Source organism: Nuphar pumila, chromosome 17 (genome assembly GCF_984573655.1).
Source record: "Nuphar pumila chromosome 17, dmNupPumi1.hap1.1, whole genome shotgun sequence".
Classification (NCBI taxonomy): domain Eukaryota; kingdom Viridiplantae; phylum Streptophyta; class Magnoliopsida; order Nymphaeales; family Nymphaeaceae; genus Nuphar; species Nuphar pumila.
Genome location: NC_143265.1, coordinates 9,748,818 through 9,769,431, shown reverse-complemented (window position 1 = coordinate 9,769,431; position 20,614 = coordinate 9,748,818). Strand labels below are relative to the sequence as shown.

General features: G+C 36.4%; 1 protein-coding gene across 3 annotated transcripts in view; it reads right to left on the bottom strand.

Annotated features, from left to right (window-relative positions):
• The window catches only part of LOC149811594 (phosphoglucan, water dikinase, chloroplastic-like), an 84,764-nt gene that overhangs the window by 5,593 nt on the left and 58,557 nt on the right, over positions 1 to 20,614 (bottom strand). For 2 of the 3 annotated variants that reach the window (XM_089993382.1, XM_089993384.1), the window contains exons 8-16: positions 13,438 to 13,602; positions 13,278 to 13,330; positions 12,153 to 12,361; positions 11,941 to 12,059; positions 6,277 to 6,347; positions 5,952 to 6,069; positions 5,666 to 5,752; positions 5,464 to 5,550; positions 5,295 to 5,371 (exon numbers count right to left, since the gene is read on the bottom strand). In XM_089993382.1, coding sequence (XP_089849508.1) covers positions 5,295 to 5,371; positions 5,464 to 5,550; positions 5,666 to 5,752; positions 5,952 to 6,069; positions 6,277 to 6,347; positions 11,941 to 12,059; positions 12,153 to 12,361; positions 13,278 to 13,330; positions 13,438 to 13,602 — 986 coding nt within the window. The remainder of the gene's footprint in view (positions 1 to 5,294; positions 5,372 to 5,463; positions 5,551 to 5,665; positions 5,753 to 5,951; positions 6,070 to 6,276; positions 6,348 to 11,940; positions 12,060 to 12,152; positions 12,362 to 13,277; positions 13,331 to 13,437; positions 13,603 to 20,614) is intronic. The other variant, XM_089993383.1, reaches the window with a different exon arrangement.

Below are 20,614 nucleotides of genomic sequence, written 5' to 3'. Positions count from 1 at the left end.
TCTGGCCGAGGGACTATTTCCCAAGTCTGGCATTCATGAAGAGCTTCCATTTCTTCATTCATAGCTTCAGTCCAATGACAGGATTGAAGAGCTTGATTAAAACAAGTGGGTTCATCCTGTTTTGTGTGCTTAGACATAAACAACTGGAAATCAAGGGAGAAGGTCTCATAACTCACCATCGTTGAATAGGATGCTTAATGCGTGACGACCTTTGAGCCGAATCATTGGCGATGCTTTCCACATTCCTCGGCTCTGTATTTTTGTCCCGTCTAGTGTATATTTGTCCAGAGAAACGTTCTACTGGGGGTGGCTCAACTGGAGATAATTCAACATGCATCTGTGAGTCATTCAACTCCCTACTCAAGCCGAAGGAAGGACAATTTGTTTGACATGTTTCTCCTGTATTAGCAAAAAGATCTGCGCTCATCCATGGATCATATACTTCTAATTCTCGAGGTAGCAACGCTGCAGAGTCATTGGCCTGAAAATTTTGTTCGTCAAAAACAACATTTCTGGAGGTCCTAATACGTTTTGTAGTAGGGTCATAGCATCAATAACCTTTGTATTCATCTGCATACCCAACAAATCTGCACTTGACAGCCTTGTCCTGAAACTTATTTCGCAGAGATGAATCAATATGTACATAACATACACAACCAAAAACACGCAGCTCGTCGTAAGAGGGGTGTTGCCCAAATAAAGTATAATAGGGAGATTTCCGATCCAAAAGTGCCATAGGAAGACGATTTATTATATGAACAGATGTGTGAAAAACTTCTGTCCAGAGACTAACAGGCACATTGCTATCATTTAACATGCTCATCGCGTTCTAGACAATATGCCTGTGTTTCCTCTCCGCAACCCCATTTTGTTGAAGGCAAGAAACCTGTCGACTTCTTCCTTTATCCCGAAGAAAGGCAATAAACTCGTTCGATGAATACTCTCCTCCACCATCACATTGTAAATGCACAATATCACAAGCAAACTTTGTTTTGACCATCGAATGAAATTCTCGAAATATTTGAAAACTTCATGCTTGTGTTTTAAGAAATATATCAAAGTATAACATGAATAAGAATCAATAAAGACAACATAGTAACGACTGCCAGAAAGAAAAGGAATAGGTGCGGGTCCCCAAACATCGGAACAAATAATCTCAAATGGCTTTGAAGCTCTTTTATTTATAATATGAAAAGGAAGAACATGGCTTTTGCAGAGTTTGCATGAAGAACATTTATTATTATTATCAAAAAATGAACATAAACCAGACTCTGGAAGGAGACCATCAGATACAAGATTTTCAACGAAAACTACAATGTCCCAAACGACTATGCCAAATATCTGACTTATTATAATGAGATGAATTAAAAACTTCCAATGAAGGAAAAAACAAAGACTCTGAAGGCGAAGACACTGAAGAATGCTTGGACGACTTCAACTGGAGGACTGGGTCTGAGGGCGAAGACACTGAAGGAATCTCCTTGAAGACGTACATGTTTCCTTGTCGCTCCCCCTTAGCGAACGTCTCCTTCGTTCGTAGGTCCTTAACATAAACAGAAGAGAGAGTAAATTCGACGAAAGAATTCATATCGTCAACAAGTTTAGCTACAGAAACAATGTTCTTTTTAATATTAGGAGCAAGAAAGACATTGGACAAGTGAAGTGTGGACTTTGACATAGGGATATGTGCACTGCCAGTATGACTAATGGAGTGATAAGTTTCATCTCTCGTAACTATACTACCTTTTTCAAAATAAGACAATAAGTGAGATAACTTACCCGCATTACCCGTAACATGTGTGGCGGCACCTGAATCAACATACCATTCGCCTTGTTCATTTTGCTTGATCGTCATCTGTGACAATGCTGATAACAAAAGTTGTTGCACATCTGTGGATGGCACTTTTGTGTCCACAGCAGTAGCTGATTCATTCTCAATTTTGTTTATTTTTCCTCTATTTTGTAGATTGAACCAACAATCAGCTTTCACATGTCCTCTTTTGTTACATAAGAAACAAGTGGGCACTCTCCTCTGATTCCCTGTATTAAAAACCCCTGAAATATTAGGTGTAGGCAAGATACCACGTCCTCCCTGCCCAAAACGTCCGCGGCCTCTGCCTCCTTATGCCCTCCATTCCCTCGTCCAAAACCAACAGAAGTGTCCATGGCCAAAACTGAATGAGGACGAGCTGATTCATTTCCTTCTGCCCTTTGCTTCATAATCATCTCATGCTAGAGAAGTTTCGCTTGGAGGTCGTCAAAAGTGGGCAAGTGAGGAAGGCATGATAAAGCTGTGGTAAACATGTCAAAATCAGGACCCAATCCATTGAGAAGTTGTTGAACTTTATCTTTATCTGCAATAGCACTTCCAACAACAGCCAATTGATCAGTAATATTCTTCAAGCGGCCTATGTATTCCATGACTATCATGGAGCCTTTCTTCAAACTTTGAAATTCATTTTTTAAGTACATAACTCGGGCTTCTGATATCTGAGAGTATGTCTGAGACAGCTTACTCCACAGATCTGCCGCAGTGCAATCATCTGAAAGAGTAACCAACACTTCTTGAGAGAGTGTTGACGTAATATAAGCAACCAAAGACTGATCCCGCTTCCTCCAAGCTGTATACTCTGGATTTTTAATAGAAATGGTAATTGTGTCACCCTTCTCATCCTTGGTTTCCTGCAAAATAAGTTGTGGTGGTATAGGAACTAAACCATCCAAATGTTCATCGAGATCCTGACTCCGTATAAAAGGAAGGATTTGCCTCTTCCAGGTCAAAAAATTAGAATGAGTAAGTTTTTCTGTAACGAGCTGACTCAAGAAATTGGCAGAGAGACCGGATGACGAAGAGTAATCCATATCAGTAGAACAATGAATAAGCAAACAAGATGAATGAAAGGAAATAAACAGATTTGAGATCACTGAATCAATCAGTAAAACTTTAATAAGGCATATACCTGTACTACCAAAAGTGTTGCACAAAGAACACTAAAACAACAATAAACGAAAGGAAAAACTTGTGGAATCAAAAGGCTGGTTTGAAATAAAAAAAGGGAGACTGCAGTCGGTGATGTTTAGGAAAAGATGGAACCAACACAGATCTGAAAAACCAGTCGTTGATGTTGAGGATCAGATGGAATCAAAACAGACGATAGAATGAAGAAGAAAAACATATACCAATGAACGAGAATAACAAGAAATGAGTAACAGAAAAGAAAGGATCGATGAGCACTGAGAGGAAAAGAGAAAAGGTACCAGCTGTTCACGCTGATCAGGGGTTTCAGAAGATGAAGACCTGTTCACGTTGTTCACGCTGGAACTGTCCACGCTGGGACCTGTTCACGCTGATCAGGGGTTTCAGAAGATGGAGACCTGTTCACGCTAATCAGGGGTTTCAGAAGATGAAGACATGTTCACGCTGTTCACGCTGGAGCTGTCCACGCTGTTTCAGAACTTCTTCACGCACAGGATTAACCTGAGCTCTGATACCATATCAGATTTGATTGCATATCAGATTTGATTTCGTATGTACCTGGTTCAGCTTCCACAATGGCTGGAGAGAGAGAGAGAGAGAGAGGAATGCACAATGGCTGGGGCAACACTCGAATAGCTCGACCTCCAAAACCTTAAACATTATAAAGAAAAACATATACAATGATATTACAAGAATGCCATTAATGAGGTTATATTGAGCATGTGTTTTCATTTAACATGCGTATGGATCTGGATCCAGATCCATACGCAAGTTGTATTTTAACACACCTGACACCACCCTCATCCCCAACCACATTCTCTGCCTCCCACCACTCACCCGAGATCCGCGCAGGTGCGGCCACCCTCATCAAGAACCTCATTGACTCCCCAAAGTCTCACTTTGCCCTCGGTGAGACCCTCGGATCGGCGGCGGCATTGTCAATGTCGTCCCACCCCCAGGCCGCTCACACCGGCAACAAAGACCTAGCGCTCTACCTCGCCCGACCAAACCGCAACCTCGCTGCCGTCGATGGCCGCATTGTGAATAAAATCGGACGGTCAAGGTCTGTTCAATGGGCAATAAAAACAATGTTCGACATTACGTTGTTCTCTCTCTCTCTCTCTCTCTCTATGTATATATATATATATAGAGAGAGAGAGAGAGGGAAGGGGACTGTCAAACCAAAAGAAGATCCAAAATCTACAACCAATGACGATCGGATGGCTCCCCTTCTCCAATGCTTGAGCATCTCATCAATTGAATCTCATATATTTGTTCTTCATAATTTATTTAGTAAGAAATATGATTTACACGAAGACTTTACGTCGACATATAGACATGTTTTTCGAAACGTGAAAAATTGATGCCTCACAATTTATTTAAAACTTTACAATACAAAACATTGTGGGCCGTTGATTTTTAGTGCTTTAAAAAATGCATGTAAACACCAAAAATTCATAATCCAAAACATGTCGCTCACTAAATGAATTATAAAAATCCAATATGTAAAGTTCGATATATGAAAAACTCGATCGATAGAGAAGGAACGTTGTCGATTATCGGTTGTAGATTTTAGACCTTCCTTATATATATATATATATATATATATATATATATATATATATATATATATATATATAGTCACTACAATATGAGAACTAGAAATATGGGCATTTCCAACACCTTTTTTGCAAATCCAACCATGTGGATGTGCTTGGCATGGTGAATTTGCTAGGAATCAACCATTGGATCGTGTATTTTTTATAAAAAAATGTGATTTTTGAATGTTTGAATATTTATGAAGATTATGAGCTATTGATTTTAAAGCCTTAACAAAATCTAGTTTATGCATCAAAATTGGATGATTCAAGAGCAGGTTCTTATAAAACTAAGCATGTAGATCACATCCGTATGGTTAGATTCAACAGAAAAGAACAAAAAATCCATGAAAATCATGGTTCACACATTAGTTTTTATATTTCTAGTTCTCATATTCTAGTGAATATATATATATATATAGTATGTGCCATGTGGATGCATGTATGCATGCACACGCAGGTACTTTTTAATCTTCTTTCCCTCTTGTTCACATGTTTGTGTCGTGTTCTACTCATTTTTTAACCAACATAAAACATTTCCAGTTGCAAGTTTGAAAATAGACCTAAAATGAATAACTCGTGCCAAAAACTCAGAACTGCAAGTAGGTTTTCGGTTTAGGCTATATTAAGGAGATCAAAGTAAATTCAAAACTGAAAAGTAATTCAAATATGTAAATCTACAAGCATTTTCTAGGATAAACAAGTGATTTAACTATAACCTGACAGATCTTCCAATAAGACCTTGAATGCCAGCAACTTTTTCCTCATCTTCACAACTTACAAAGACCACCTTTTCCTGTAAATTGTCACAAAAACATATATAGATTGCAGTTTCATGAAATAAGGTATATACGCATTTAGGTTTCTTGCATGAAGCATGCAACTTACTTGTCGAGCCCTAACACCTAAATGTGATAAATGAGGCAGCTCTTGCAGAAGTACCACTCCTGCAATGTTACTCCCAGCAGCCTTTACCTGAGCAACAAATTAAATCAATATTGAAGTATATCAATTTATCCCAAATAAGAACAAATCGATGGCTCTGAGTAGTCTGCAGAAGGGAAATTTTCCAGAAACAGAAATAAGTAACCTCTTCATCACCATCAGCTTTATTGACCAGAAGAATAACTGGACTGCTGGTCGAAGATGGTAAGGAACCAGGTGCAATACTCTCCACCTGATACACAATTTTCCAGTGTCAACAGAGATGAACAATTTTGTGGATAAAATGGAAAAAGAAGAGGATCACAGCAGTAAGCATGTAAAAAGGCAGTCAGCATGATACTATAGGTCCAAAACGCAGTCCAGTCTATGTTGAATAGATGCTTTTACCTACAAAATAGTTTGAAATAAAAGCAAAACAATCATTGAAATACCTGTACAAGAGTCCCAACAACTGTTCCTGGAACTAGAACATCCCAACCTTGTGATCCCAATGTAATTCTTAGTGCTTTTAAGAGAAGAGAGCACATTTTTGAGACCTGGAAAATAACACTGCAGCCAACATGACATATATTAGGACTAGATTGACAGTATAATATTTCAGAATTATATTGCCACATTTTGATCATGTTTCTCTTGCCTCACAGATACCTCATAAATAACTTAGTGGCACATGTATATGAATACATATTCAAAGGAATTTCAGCTTCAGTATTAGCCTAACCTAGCAAAGTATGACAACAAAAAGCAAGTTCATACCCGGATCGAATTTCAGCTTCAGTATATGTTCTTATGCTGTTCTCAGGAATCGCAAGAGCACTTCCTAACTTCTAAAGAAAGGTAGCATTTTGTTAGGAAAAAAGATTCAGGAAAAGTAAAACAAGTATTCACCAGTAAACTTTCCAAGAGTTTCCAAATAAGCAAATAATATGTACTTGATAAGAAATTAATGTAATGAAATGGATTCAACCCAATACACATGCAAGAACACAGCTTCAATCAAGTAGAATACTTGATTGAATAATCACACCACCCACACAAGGGTCAAATAAATTTGTTATTTCAAAAAGACACTCACAAAGGAGTTTAGAATATAAGGCCTAAAGAGACCTATTTATAATACATGAGGAGACAAATGGGGGCAACCCCATATGGCTGTTGAGGCAGCTCCAACGGCTATATGGAGTTGTCCCTGTCGAACAAATTTTTGTTGCATACTTAGTCTGTGACAAAAAATAACTACGAGGTGAGTAAGCCACTTCTATTTCAAGAAAATATCGCAAAAAACCAAGATTTGTCATATCAAAGTTGTCTTTAAGAACATCCTTGGTATGGTTAACTACCTGTTTGTCACCTCCTGTGAGTATCATATCATTTACGTAGAGTAGTAATATCATCATTCCTATACTGGAAGACTTAACAAATAATGTAATGTCAGTAGAACAAGATTTAAAATGAAGTTATGTCATCACACTACTGAATCTATCATACCAAGATTTGGAAGCTTGTTTTAAACCATACAAGGCTTTTCTTGACCGAAGGGTTTTTCCATATGCTAAGTTCAAACCTAATGGAGGATCCACATAGAACTCCAGGATCCATGTAGAACTCCTCATTCAGGTTACCATTCAAAAAGGCATTTTTTATGTCCATTTGAAAGATGGGTCATTTTTTAATTGATGCTATCAAAATGAGAGTTCTCACAGTAGTCATTCGAGCAACTGGAGTAAATGTCTCGTCATAGTCTATTTCATACTCCTAACTGTATCCCTTAGCTACTAACCTAGCTTTGTATCTTTCTAATGTTCAATCCCATTTAGTTTTTACCTTGTAGACCCATCTACATCCTATGGTCTTCCTTTCTTTAGACAATGTTTTGATTTTTCAAGTTTTTGCCTTTATCAAGGCTTTTAATTCATCATTCATTGTCTTAATCCATTCTTGATGATTTTTAGCCTCATGATAGGATTTTGGTTCCAAATATGAATGTAAGGATATTAAGCATGATCTATACCTTGGTTCAAAGGAATCATAAGACACAAATCTACTAAGATCTTTGAAATTCTTATGGATTTTCTAAGACTAGAAGAATCTATATCTTGATTTTGACAATACTTTTCTAAAGCACATGGTAGATGACTTTCGGTACGTCGAGTATAGCTTTGTATGTCATTATGAGATAGATCTATATTATTCGAATCATGAGTATCTTCATCTTCACGCTCATGCATGTCATGACGGTCTTCACACCCTTCAGGTTCATTGCTAAGATAAAAAAAATGAATAGTCACAGCTTTCTTGGATTTTTTCCTTGCTAAAACCAATTTCATTTTCAAGAAAGGTGACATTTCGATAAACATATAATTTGTCTCTTTCAATGTCATAACATTTGTATCATTTTTTATTTTCGGCATAGCCTAAGAAAATACAAGGAATTGCTTTTGGAAAAAGCTCATCATATTTATTGGTAAGGACAAAACATTTACATCCAAAGACCCTTGACCTTTTATAATCGGGAGATGTTTTAAAAAGTTTTTCAACAAGAGAGATATTTTCAATATTTTTTGAAGGCATTTTATTTATCAAATAGACTGTTGTAAAGGCGGTTTTGGCCCAAAAAGCTTTTGGAACATTTTTAGACACAAGAAGTGTTCTAGTGGTCTCAATAATATGTCTATGCTTCCTCTCGGCTAGGCCATTTTGTTGAGCAGTGTATGGACAAGATTTTTGATGAACAATTCTATATAGACCAAGATAATTTTCGAATTCTTTTGACACAAATTATCCCCCAAAATCAGTCTAAAGATTTAAATATTAGTTTTAAATTAATTTTTTATGTAATAATGAAATTTTTTAAAATAATCAAACACTTCCGATTTTTGTTTTAAAAAGAATATCCAAGAATGTCTACTATAGTCATCTACAAACACAACATAATAGGATACACCTTTGGATACAACTGGAGCCGATCCCCGTACATCCAAATGTAGTAACTCAAATAGATTTTTGGTTATAAAATGTCTTGGTCCAAAGAGCAAAGCCTTCATTTTACCAAGAATGCAATCTTCACACAAAATTTCTTTCTTCTCCTCTTCTATGGCCTCGCCCAGTCGGCTTCCCGGACTGGAGATCCTGTATTAAATAATCATTAAATAAAAATAATACTTTGCAACCATGATTCGTAATTTAAGAAACCAATAAAAGATTTAAATTTAATTTTGGTACTACTCTAATATTTGGTATGTGAAAGATTTGTGGTCTTTGAAAAATTCTAAAACTTTTGATTTTTAGAGACGTTTCATCGGCGGTTGAGACATAAGAATTATTTGGGTTAGAATTACATTCATATAATATGGACACATTTGGAGTCATATTAAAAGAGGCACTAGAATCTAGGATCCAAGAGGTCTAAACCAGAGTCACCACTTGTGGATACGGTCGCTCCAGAGAAAGAAGAGGTTTGAGCTTTAAGCATAGACTATAGTGCCTCCATTGGTTGAGCCAACGATAGCGAGCCAATACATTTGGAGTCATCTACATCACTCTTTCAATAGAAGCAACTCTTTTATCTTCTCTATGATCATCCTTCTTTCTTTTTGGACAAAAAGACTTAATGTGTCCCGGTTCATAACAGTGATAGCAAATAATTTTTACCCGTGATCACTCTTCTTTTCATTTCTTTCATAGTTGTTGGGGTTTCTTCCATTCTCATTTTTTACAAAATGAGAAGATTTATAGCTCTAGTATGGTTTCAGAGCTTCGACATAGCAAGCACGAATTCTTCATCTTTAGAAGTGGAATGCTTCTTCAATCTATTTTCTTCCATAGTCAATTCTTCAAGAGTTTCTACTATGGATGGTATCCCTCCTCTACGAATGAGAGCCGACTTGGTTCCTTCAAATTCGGGCCTAAGCCCATTACTAAATTAATAGAAGTGATCAGTTTGATTTGATTTTTATAGAGTTCTACATCTTGTGGGCAATGCCATTTTGGCTCAAAAAGAGTTAATTCATCCCAAAGAAGAGAAAGTGCATTGTAGTATTCCATAATGCTCATTTCTCCTTGAGTCATGGTTCTTACCTTGTTTTGAACATTACATATGCAAGCAATATCTTTAAGACTATACATATCTTTAAGATATTTTCGCGCATCACTAGCGAAATCAAATTTCGTCAAACTAGAACACTTGTGGATGTCCACACTATTGATGAGCCATCCAATTATCTTGGAATGGCCCATCCTCCATTCTTTACATCTTTTTTCGTAATTGAAAACGGCTTTAGCCATTTCCTCTCCTTGAAAGGCAACTTCCTTCCCATTCTCAATTTTAGTAAGAATGAGTTTAGGCTCCTTTGCAGAACCGTCCACAAAACCCCATAGTCCCTTTTTCCATATTTTGTGTTTTACTATGAATGCCCACATCACATAGTTTGTATCATTTAAGCGTACGGAAATGGAGACTATTACTTCCCTTTCATTCTCCATTCTTTTACAATGAGAAGAAAAGATATTAAGAGCGGGAAAAATAGAAGAGGAAGAGAAAGTGAATGTAATACAAAATTGCTTGAGAGATGGTGCGCTTCCCGATGCAACAATCCACGGTTTGTTGTACTCGCCAAGATCACGATCCTCCTCGTGATGTTATCATGATCTCCCTCTTGAAAGGTTGCTTTTTGAGCACCAAAGCTTTAATACCATGTAATGAAATGGATTCAACCCAATACACATGCAAGAACACACTTTCAATCAAGCATCATACTTGATTGAATAATCAAACCACCCACACAAGGGTCAAATAAAGTTGTTATTTCATAAAGACACTCACAAAGGAGTTAAGAATATAAGGCCTAAAGAGACCTATTTATAATACATGAGGAGACAAATGGGGGCAGCCCCATATGGCTGTTGGGGCAGCTCCAACAGCTATATGGAGCTGTCCCTATCATAAAAGGACAAACAGTAAAAAGGTAAAAAGACAAAAAAAATAAAATACAAAAGAGAAATAAAAAATATCAGCCCCTAATGGGCTGATGCCTATTCAGTGAAAAGACCAAAATACCCTTGATGGGTATTTCGGTTTACATTATATATATATATATATATATATATATATATATATATATATATATATATATATATATATATATATATATATATATTAACAATTAAAAGATGCTACATGGTATGGCATTTATAATAGATACATAGGTGTCCAATTGCAAATTCTCAAGTCAATGCAGCCTTCCTAAAATATAACCTACTTAAACAGAGAGCATGTTGTTTGTTGCCAGAGCTTGCATGCACCAATGGTTCTAGAATAGCATATGTACAACTACTTAAAGCAATGTTATCCATATTATATGATACAATACAGTGTATCATAGTATCTCTAGCCCATGTAACACAATATACCCCTTGAATCGGAAAATGCAGTGTATCGAACCATATCACACTGTATTTATGATACATGCCGTATTGGAAGATGCAACTATTTTCACATTTTTTTGTTGAAAATTTTCAGGTAATTTATTTTAGATTCTTTTTCACTTTTAGTGACCACTTTTTACATAAATAAGGGTTTAACATAGTCCTATCCACTTATTTCATAAACTTATAAGAACAAAAAAGTAGAAATTTTCTTCTTAATTTATTGTGATTAGTGAAGACAAGAAAGAAGAGAAGTATTATTATGAAAGAGCACACATTATTCAACTTTTGTGCTTATTGTGATTAGTGAAAGACATTATGAAACTTCTTTGTTTTAATGTTTACTACTTATGAAATGACCTATTACTTTCTTCTTCTTTTTACTTTTTAATGTTTAATTTCATACTATTTTGATATATGTAATGGATACATTGTTATAACATCATAATTATAGCTTTTATGATAATTGTTACTAATTATTTCATGCTCAATTTATTTCATAATTAAGTGTACTTAATATTGTAGTTTGACTACTTAAATGTGTTTTATTTCTCTTTGTGGTTATATTTTTTGTTTTTTATAGTTATTTTAAAGTTTATTTTATTTTTTATTATGTGATATAGTTTATTTACACAAACCTTTTTCCTTTTGTTTGTTATCTAATGTTTCTTTTTAATAGTAAACCTTTTGTTTTGTTAGTTGTTAGTTTGTTACAGTATCGTTTCACATATTATAGTAGTACATGTGTATGTTTAATTGTTCATAAATGCTTAAATTTGATTTCTTTTTTTATTTTATTCTATGACTCTTTTCTAAATTTTTCTGATTTTTTGGAAAATTTTCTATTTTTTTGTGATTGTTAAAATGGATTTTTTTCTGTATCTTAGATATGATAGGATACAGTACAATACACCTGTATCACCAGCCCTTCCGATACAGGTTCTGATACGATAATTACAACATTGACTTAAAGTAAAGAGTGGTGAGATTATGGACCTGGACTCTATCAGGCAAAAGTTGAAGAAGGATTTCTGAGTAAGCTTCAGTCAGCCTCCTTGATCTATCAAGAGTAGCCTTGATTCTCAAAGCCCAAATCTTCTTGCCATCTTCATTACCTACAGAAAGAAAAGGATAAAGATATTTGAGCATATATATCCCCTAGATAACATATACCGAATTTCTTTAATCAATTGAGGGAAAGAAGCTACCTTCTCTTTCTGATAGACCTTTCCCTTTCCAGGCAAGTAACTCATTTTCAATAGCAATACACTCCTTTGGCTGCCAGCCAGATAGCCCAATCTGGCGTATGCCAATTATAAGAGCATCCAAGGGATGATTCCATGAACTCAAATTCTTTGAGACCACACTTTGAGCAAGCGAAGATGAACCACCCACAGTCTCAAGAGCATTGAGCAGTCTGTCAAAATAACGCTAATTATAGCCTAACAAAAGACTTCCCTGTACCAGTGCAAAGTGTCAATTACATTCTAACCTTTCAAGAATGCATTTTTGTTTTCCTTCTATTAGTGGACATGCACACAGGTTATTGACAATTTGGAGTCAATTCCAAAAGTATACTTGGCATAAAAATTATGAGATATATTTGTCTTGTTTTCTAAGATAAGTACAGTCCTGGAAGCAACTCTCAAAAATTGTGGCTACAATGTGCAGAGATTCCTGTCAAGCAATTCTTACCAAATTTAAATAACGGTTCATTCTATAGGCTGCAAGAGTATCTTTGACATGGGTTCAAGCCTATTCAGGCATGCTGAAGGCAGTCTTTGAAATCAGATCTAAAACAATAAGTCTTGCACCAAAAACTAGAGAACATACACACAAGAAAAGCTGCTACAGGAGGCACTAATATCAATTTTTCTTGGAAAATTCATTTGTCACCTGAAACTCGATTATGCCTTAATCCATCTTTATATTTTACACCAACAACTAGAGGGATTACCATTCACTCTAGCTACAACATGCACAAGCAAAGTACTCACATGAGGCACTAACATCAATTTTTTTCAGAAAATTTATTTTCCATGTGAAACTGTGCCTGCAACTTAATGGCTTGGCTTCCTCATAGTGTATTTTCTCCATTTTCAAAACTTTTCTTTGAAAAAATAGCAAAATAGAGTTTTGAAAAAACAAGAAAAACAGAAAGAGAAAGAGTTCTCATCATGCCAAGCTAAACGATTCCATTTGCAACAAGATGCCACATAATCAATCTTACCAAAGTACCACATTTATCATTCACATGTTTTTGCAAAACAGCATGTGTTGTTTGTTTTAGAAATCACTGCACATAAAGAATAAAATGAGAATGCAAATCACACCTGCTCAAAAGAACAAAAGAGTAATCCTCAAGGCTGATCTCACAAAGCCGCCACTGTGTGAAAAGACATTCATGAGTCAAATCATAAATATTAATATGTACCCTGACATGATTCTTTTTTATATGAGATTTCATGCCTTAGAAAATAAAAAGACCAATACCTGTTGATGCATTGCTATTGCAGAGTCAGGAGCATCATTCCTGAGACCATTTTCCAGACCTTTTACAAGTTGAGCCTTTAATTCTGTTAAAGAATGCAAGGTTTTCATCAACACATCCACATCAACTTTCACAGAGTCCATAGACTGATCAAGGATGTCCAGACTCTGCAGACACATACAAGCAGTGAATGCTCACGTGAGTTAATCTGAAAATAGAAATGCACATTACAAAATCGAGGCATCATGTGACACCCACAAATTTAACAATAAGATTGCATATTTCAATTGAACTTTGTTTTGTAATGGAATCAGAAGTTTGGGGATAATAAACTCTATTGCACAATGGCTACATCTTGACATTGATTTTCTTGGAAGAGTTCAACCTTTTGTTTATCCAATACTGATATATACTATGCCTAAACAATCAAGCAAATCCACACTAGCATGTTGGGCCAATATATTAATTAGGTATGAGTGTGGTCTGAATTAGCACCTCCAAGAAAACCTAAGAGGATGTCTTTTATGAAAATGAAACAAGAAGAAAATAAGCTGAGTCCATTGATTTAAGATATTTATGAAATGAAATGGGGATCTTCGAAACACGAGCTTAGATTCACAAGGGCAAGTGTCAAGAATGACACTAAAGCATAACCCTTAAAAAGGGTATAACTGGAAACAAAATAAAAATAAAAATGTATTCTTTATTGATATGAAAAACCAATTGCTTAAGAAGCATTGGAATAAAATACAAAAGGGGCTGCACCCCTTTATATACACAGCTGAAAGAGGACTCAATAGAGCTGTTGGACACAGTCCAACAGCTCTATTTAGAGTTGTTGGAATGTGTCAGTCCAACAGCTCAACAGCTCTATTGCTAGTCAAGTCTGGACAGAACTTGACTAGCAACTGTCATTCTAGTTCAAACTGAACTAGATGACATAAAGACAAAAAATAAAAATAAAGGAAAAAAATTACAGAAAAGAAAGAAATGAAAATTGTATTTATATATATATATAATAATATAATATTATTATTATATATATATACAGTTTTACATTTTAACACTCCCCCTCAAACTTACGGTACAATGAGCGAAAGTTTATCTAAGAGAAAGTGAAATCGGGGAGCAGCGAGAGGCTTTGTAAAGAAGTCTGCTAACTGATATTCTGAAGTGACATATGGCAGATCAATTATCCCGTGTAGATATTCCGCTCTGACGTAGTGACAATCCATTTCGATGTGTTTGGTGCGTTCATGGAATATTCTGTTACTGGCAATGTAGATCGCACTTTTGTTGTCACAACACATTTGTGAAGCCTTTGTTGCTTCAGTTCCCATGTCAACAAGCAGTCGTCGGAGCCAAACTACTTTCATGGTCGTGGTTGTCATGGCTCTGTATTCAGCTTCGGTGGATAAGAGAGATACTTTCTGCTGCTTTTTACACCTCCACGAGATCAATGATTCTCCTAAAAAGACACAAAAGCCAGTGGTTGAGTGTCTGTTATTGGGATCACCTCCCCAATCAGCATCAGTATATCAATTAAATCAAGAGAAGAGGAGGAAGATAAGAAAAGTCCTCGTGAAAGTGAGGACTTGATGTATCTGATAATACGCATGACTGCTCCCATATGAACAGAAGTAGAAGCATGTTGAAATTGATTTGTTGTGTGAACAGCATGTGCTATATCTGGTCTGGTAATGGATAGATAGGAAAGTGCCCCGACAAGCTGTCTGTAAGGAGTAGGGTCTGCAAGAAGTTCTCCATCATCAATCTTCATTTTAACATTAACAACTTCTGGAGTGTCAACTTTCTTATCATCAGTAATACCAGACCTGAAAACAATATCAAAAGCAAATTTAGTCTGAGATAATAAATATCTTATAGGAGAATAAGCAACTTAAATGCCTAAAAAATATCTCAACAAGCCCAAATCAGTCATTTCAAAATGAGATTTAAGAAGTGTTTTGATTGTTTCAACTCCCCGTTTATCGCTTCCGGTGATGATCATATCATCCACATAGAGAAAAAGTGCAATGATCCATGCATCAAAATTCTTAATAAACAAAGCAGTGTCAGTTAAACAGAATTGAAAACCAATATCAATCATAACACGACTAAACCTATCATACCAAGCTTTTGGTGCTTGTTTAAGTCCATAAAGAGTTTTTTCTAAGCAAAGGACTTTACCCTTAGGAATACTTACACTAGGAGGGGGTTCCATGTATACTTCTTCAACTAGCTTTCCATTTAAAAAAACATTTTTGACATCCATTTGAAAAATAGACCATTTTTTGATAGAAGCTAAGGCAATTAAGGTTCGGACAGTTGTCATACGAGCCACCGGAGCAAAGGTTTCTTCATAATCAATATCATATTCTTAAGCATAACCTTTGGCTACTAAACGGGCTTTATATCTTTCAAGAGTACCATCACTCTTGGTTTTAATTTTATAAACCCATCGACATCCTATAGTTTTTTTTTCCTAACGGAAGATCTTGAATATTCCATGTAGAAGCCTTTTCAAGTGCATTTAATTCAGCTTTCATGGCTTCTATCCATTTGATATCATTTTTTGCTTGAAAATATGTGGATGGTTCTTCATATGAGTGAATTAATGCAATAATTGCCTTATATGTGGGTGAGAAAGACTCGTATGATACAAACTTTCCTGGAGGCCGCGAGACTCGGGATGATTGTCTAGTTAGAATGTTAGAATATTTTATGTTAGAATATTTTTCAAGTGCACATGGAGGATTAGACTCTTGTCGCCTGGAATATTGAATACTAGTATCTCTATGAACTTCTTCATTTTCAACATTAAGATCAATAATTCTTTGATCATCATCAAAGTTACAGTCAAGGTCATATTCATCAGATGTTGATGTTAGATCTAGCAAAAAGGAGTACTCAGTGACGTCTTTTAATTTTCTAAAATCAAAGAAGCTCTCCTTTTCGAGAAAGGAAACATTTCTAGACACATATAGTTTATTATTTTTGAAGTCAAAACATCTATAACCTTTATGGTTTTCAGCATATCCTAAAAAGGCACAGGGAATCGCACGAGGGGAAAGTTTATCATTTTTGTCAGTAAATATGAAACATTTGCACCCAAATATTCTTAGTCTAGAGTAGTCTGGAGAAATGTGTTAAAATATAGTTTGCGTATGGATCTGGATCCAGATCCATATGCATGTTAAATGAAACACATGCACAATACAGTTTCATTAATGGCATTCTTGTAATACCTCTGATATTAAAAGGCTCATTGTATATCTGTTTCTTTTTTATAAAGCTTAGGGTTTGGAGGTCGAGCCTATGTGTGCCGCCCCAGCCAATTGTGCATCTCCTCCTCTCTCTCTCTACTTTCCTATAAAAGTTGAACCACACATACACCCATACGAAATCTCATATGGTATCAGAGCTTGTGGTTGCGAAATCCTATCAGAGGCGTGTTCAGCGAGATCTGAAGAAACAGGTTTTGGTTCATCTTTCCCCCTTTTTATTCTCGTCTCCGAACCCTTCTATGCAACTCGTCTTTCCCCCTTTTTATTCTCCTCTCTGAACCCTTCTATGCAACTCGTTCTTTTCTGCTAGTTCTCGTTCATCATCTGTCTATCTTCTTAACGTGATACCAATCCCATCTTCGTCTCGGTCCCAGAACTAAACAGGTTCGTCTGCTACTCTTTTTTTTTATTCTCGTTCATCAACGACTGTCAGCCACATCAACGACTGCAGCCATCAACGACTATCAGTCATCGTTTCTTGATTCTCGTTCATCCACTCTTAACGTCTGTCACTCTTTCATCGACATCAACGACTGCAGCCACATTGCAGTCATCATTTCTAAGTGTTCTCCTATCTGATTGCAGCCTGTTTGGTTCGTTTTTTATTGTAGTCATCATTTTTATTCATTTTTTATTGTAGTCACCTCTTTGATTGCAAACAATCTCTTTGATTCCAGAAATGTTTCCTTCCTTTATTGCTATTTTAGTGTTCCCTGTGCAATGCCTATACAATCTCGATTCTGAATCTGCAAAAAAAAAAGGAATTATTTCAAGATATTGGTAGCACAGGTACATGCCTTGTTGAAGTTCTCCTGATTGATTAAGTGATCTCAAACTTGTTTGTTTCTTTCCATTCGTTTTGTTTGCTTATTCATTGTCCCATTGATATGGATTACTCCTCGTCATCCGATCCCTCTGCAAATTTCTTGAGTCAACTCGTTACAAAAAAACTTACTCATTCTAATTTTTTGACCTGGAAGAGGCAAATCCTTCCTTTTATACAGAGTCAGGATCTCGATGAACATCTGGATGTTTTAGTTCCTATACCATCACGGCTTATTTTGCAAGAAACCAAGGATGAGAATGGTGACACAATTACCATTTCTATTAAGAATCCAGAGTATACAGCTTGGAGGAAGCGGGATCAGTCTTTGGTTGCTTATATTACGTCAACACTCTCTCAAGAAGTGTTGGTTACTCTTTCAGATGATTGCACTGCGGCGGATCTGTGGAGTAAGTTGTCTCAGACATACTCTCAAATAACAGAAGCCTGAGTTATGTACTTAAAAAATGAATTTCAAAGTTTGAAGAAAGGCTCCATGATAGTCATGGAATACATAGGCCGCTTGAAGAATATTACTGATCAATTGGCTGTTGTTGGAAGTGCTATTGCAGATAAAGATAAAGTTCAACAACTTCTCAATGGATTGGGTCCTGATTTTGACATGTTTACCACAGCTTTATCATGCCTTCCTCACTTGCCCACTTTTGACGACCTCCAAGCGAAACTTCTCTAGCATGAGATGATTATGAAGCAAAGGGCAGAAGGAAATGAATCAGCTCGTCCTCATTCAGTTTTGGCCATGGACACTTCTGTTGGTTTTGGACGAGGGAATGGAGGGCATAAGGAGGCAGAGGCCGCGGACGTTTTGGGCAGGGAGGACGTGGTATCTTGCCTACACCTAATATTTCAGGGGTTTTTAATACAGGGAATCAGAGGAGAGTGCCCACTTGTTTCTTATGTAACAAAAGAGGACATGTGAAAGCTGATTGTTGGTTCAATCTACAAAATAGAGGAAAAATAAACAAAATTGAGAATGAATCAGCTACTGCTGTGGACACAAAAGTGCCATCCACAGATGTGCAACAACTTTTGTTATCAGCATTGTCACAGATGACGATCAAGCAAAATGAACAAGGCGAATGGTATGTTGATTCAGGTGCCGCCACACATGTTACGGGTAATGCGGGTAAGTTATCTCACTTATTGCCTTATTTTGAAAAAGGTAGTATAGTTACGGGAGATGGAACTTATCACTCCATTAGTCATACTGGCAGTGCACATATCTCTGTGTCAAAGTCCTCACTTCACTTGTCCAATATCCTTCTTGCTCCTAATATTAAAAAGAACATTGTTTTTGTAGCTAAACTTGTTGACGATATGAATTCTTCCATCGAATTTACTCCTTCTTTTGTTTATGTTAAGGATCTACGAACGAAGAAGACGTTCGCTAAGGGGGAGCGACAAGGAAACATGTACGTCTTCAAGGAGATTCCTTCAGTGTCTTCGCCTTCAGTCCCAGTCCTCCAGTTGAAGTCGTCCAAGCATTCTTCAGTGTCTTCGCCTTCAGAGTCTTTGTTTTTCCCTTCATTGGAAGTTTTTAATTCATCTCATTGTAATAAGCCAGATATTTGGCATAGTCGTTTGGGACATTGTAGTCAGGGTTTCGTTGAAAAACTTGTATCCAATGGTCTCCTTCCAGAGTCTAGTTTATGTTCATTTTTTTATAATAATAATAATAAATGTTCTTCATGCAAACTCTGCAAAAGCCATGTTCTTCCTTTTCATATTATAAATAAAAGAGCTTCAAAGCCATTTGAGATTATTTGTTCCGATGTTTGGGGACCCGCACCTATTCCTTTTCTTTCTGGCAGTCGTTACTATGTTGTCTTTATTGATTCTTATTCATGTTATACTTTGATATATTTCTTAAAACACAAGCATGAAGTTTTCAAATATTTCGAGAATTTCATTCGATGGTCAAAACAAAGTTTGCTTGTGATATTGTGCATTTACAATGTGATGGTGGAGGAGAGTATTCATCGAACGAGTTTATTGCCTTTCTTCGGGATAAAGGAAGAAGTCGACAGGTTTCTTGCCCTCAACAAAATGGGGTTGCGGAGAGGAAACACATGCATATTGTCTAGAACGCGATGAGCATGTTAAATGATAGCAATGTGCCTGTTAGTCTCTGGACAGAAGTTTTTCACACATCTGTTCATATAATAAATCGTCTTCCTATGGCACTTTTGGATCGGAAATCTCCCTATTATATTTTATTTGGGCAACATCCCTCTTACGATGAGTTGCGTGTTTTTGGTTGTGTATGTTATGTACATATTGATTCATCTCTGCGAAATAAGTTTCAGGACAAGGCTGTCAAGTGCAGATTTGTTGGGTATGCAGATGAATACAAAGGTTATTGATGCTATGACCCTACTACAAAACGTATTAGGACCTCCAGAAATGTTGTTTTTGACGAACAAAATTTTCAGGCCAATGACTCTGCAGCGTTGCTACCTCGAGAATTAGAAGTATATGATCCATGGATGAGCGCAGATCTTTTTGCTAATACAGGAGAAACATGTCAAACAAATTGTCCTTCCTTCGGCTTGAGTAGGGAGTTGAATGACTCACAGATGCATGTTGAATTATCTCCAGTTGAGCCACCCCCAGTAGAACGTTTCTCTGGACAAATATACACTAGACGGGACAAAAATACAGAGCCGAGGAATGTGGAAAGCATCGCCAATGATTCGGCTCAAAGGTCGTCACGCATTAAGCATCCTATTCAACGATGGTGAGTTATGAGACCTTCTCCCTTGATTTCCAGTTGTTTATGTCTAAGCACACAAAACAGGATGAACCCACTTGTTTTAATCAAGCTCTTCAATCCTGTCATTGGACTGAAGCTATGAATGAAGAAATGGAAGCTCTTCATGAATGCCAGACTTGGGAAATAGTCCCTCGGCCAGAAGGAAAGAATGTAGTTGGCTCAAAATGGGTTTATAAAATAAAGTATAAGCCTGAAGGAAGTATTGACAGATATAAGGCGTGACTTGTTGCTCGAGGATTCACACAACAATATGGTGAACACTACGATGAAACTTT